The sequence below is a fragment of the Limulus polyphemus genome, unplaced genomic scaffold, assembly GCF_000517525.1.
Source record: "Limulus polyphemus unplaced genomic scaffold, Limulus_polyphemus-2.1.2 Scaffold749, whole genome shotgun sequence".
Taxonomy (NCBI): Eukaryota; Metazoa; Arthropoda; class Merostomata; order Xiphosura; family Limulidae; genus Limulus; species Limulus polyphemus.
This window is the reverse complement of record NW_013666359.1, coordinates 217,713-219,809: the sequence shown is the minus strand read 5'-3', so window position 1 is coordinate 219,809 and position 2,097 is coordinate 217,713. Positions and strand designations below refer to the sequence as shown.

At 32.3% G+C, this 2,097-nt stretch overlaps 1 protein-coding gene across 1 annotated transcript in view; it reads right to left on the bottom strand.

Annotated features, from left to right (window-relative positions):
* Positions 1 to 2,097, bottom strand: part of LOC111085968 — a 27,421-nt gene that overhangs the window by 18,120 nt on the left and 7,204 nt on the right. The window contains exon 2 of the mRNA XM_022387011.1: positions 645 to 850. Within this exon, the coding sequence (XP_022242719.1) occupies positions 645 to 850 (206 nt within the window). The remainder of the gene's footprint in view (positions 1 to 644; positions 851 to 2,097) is intronic.

Below are 2,097 nucleotides of genomic sequence, written 5' to 3'. Positions count from 1 at the left end.
AGTTGGCGGGAATAAAGAACAGTAATACTGGCATTATGATAACAAAAAACACGATTCATAATAAAATTAACTTTGAAAGTCTTTAAAAATGTCCGATTGTTTTGTGAGTGTTAACTGCTTATTCACACGAAATTAAAAAAATGCATGAGTGTTATGGAATAAGTAAAATGTACAAAAGGAAAGAGCCGCTATAAATAATTTACTATTATTTACTATTAAAATAGTAACCAAACATACATTCATTAAAACACTAAAGTTACTACCTAGATAAGATATAAACTTAGCTTCTTAATACCCCTTCACATTTTCTAGCTAGAGTAATTTTAAAAAATCCAAACATATTAGAAAAAAATATATTGATGGCTTGATTCTAATATCAACTATTAATTATTTCGTAGCCATTTCAACAAGAAATTAAAGTGTTTTACGGTAACATTTTACCATACAACAGCATTACTTTAACTGATAACAACTCACTGGTGCTACACTGCTTCTCTAACTTAACTAATAAAATATGTTTAAAAGTATTTTTACACGGAAGAGAAAAAAGCAAAGAGAGACAAATTCAAAAGAAATTCGCCTTTAATTCCGACTGTTATAAAAGTTGTGTTTAGAAGGTGGAAACAAAGAAAAGTGCTACTTACATCAACCTGAATTCCATCCAAAGAAAAGAATTGTTTCACAGGGTTATCCATGGGCACGTAGCGGAAAAACTCCATGTCATCTCGATACCACTTGACAGAGTAAAGATTCTCACCGTCTAAATTATAGTCGCACCTAAGTTGAAGCTCTTGCCCAGATTGTACCTCATCCGGAAAATGTAGGGAAACAATGTGAATTGCCGACACGGCTGGGGCGAAACAAAACAATATTTAAGTCACAGAAGCTTACCACGAAATTCCTTGTAGTGCTGGAATGTTCAAAGCAGGGTATACGAACTAAAACAACTATTATAAGGAATAAAGAGATAAACACCAATAAGGGAAAGAAAAAGGAGAAAAGTGGTTGTAAGTTAAATTAGAGAGAGAGAGTAGACTATAGGAAGATAAAGACCTTAAAAGAAGTGGCAAATGGAGCCTTAACATTAAGCAAGTATAAAAACAGGAACATAAATGTAGGAAAACATAAGTAAAAAAACGAAGCAAAGACCATTGCTAACAAAGACACCAAACGTCTTACCAATATGAACTTGGTATGTTTGCTCACCTAAGCGACACCTTACGCAAACAATGGTATACACGCCCAGTTTAGAAACCACTATAGTTCAAAAGTAGCTGCCCCCAGTTTTGAACTATAGACCAAAATGAAGGTAACCAGTCAGAATTCCCCGCCTTCTCAAGCGGATACTGGTAATCACATAGCGTGATCGATTGCCACTTTTATAACTCGCCGCAGCTGCATGTAGGAAGCATGTTCAGTTAACACAAGTCTCGAACCCGAGACCCTTGGATCCTCACCCCGATACATTAACTATTAGGCCATGATCTGACGTGTTTTTTCATATTTGTTTAGATCTAACCTGCACAGTGAACTATTTGAGTTGTGATGGCCGCAAGGATCGAACTATTCATTTTAATGTTATAAGCCCACGCTTGCCACTGAGCTAAGAGTTTGTGAACTAATTAAACAGTAAATGAAGAGCAATGGAATACAAACGGGTTCATATTAAAATTTAACTCTAAATTTTAAACAAATGCGGCGTAATTTTGTACACTGATACAACATAAAGTATAACTTCTACACAATACCCGTGAAACATAAGTTTTATTTCACAATTCAAAGAACAATAGAGAAAACATTAAAATAAATATAAAACAATGTAAAAAAGGCGAAGAAACGTGACAAGCAACAACAGCTCGAGAAACAAATAACAAAAAATAATTTAACAAGCAAATATCTATAAAGATATAATTTGATAATTTAACAAGCAAACATATATAAAGATATAATTTGATAATTTAACAAGCAAATATATAAAGATATAATTTGATAATTTAACAAGCAAATATATATAAAGATATAATTTGATAATTTAACAAGCAAACATATAAAGATATAATTTGAGGATTTAACAAGCAAATATATATAAAGATATAA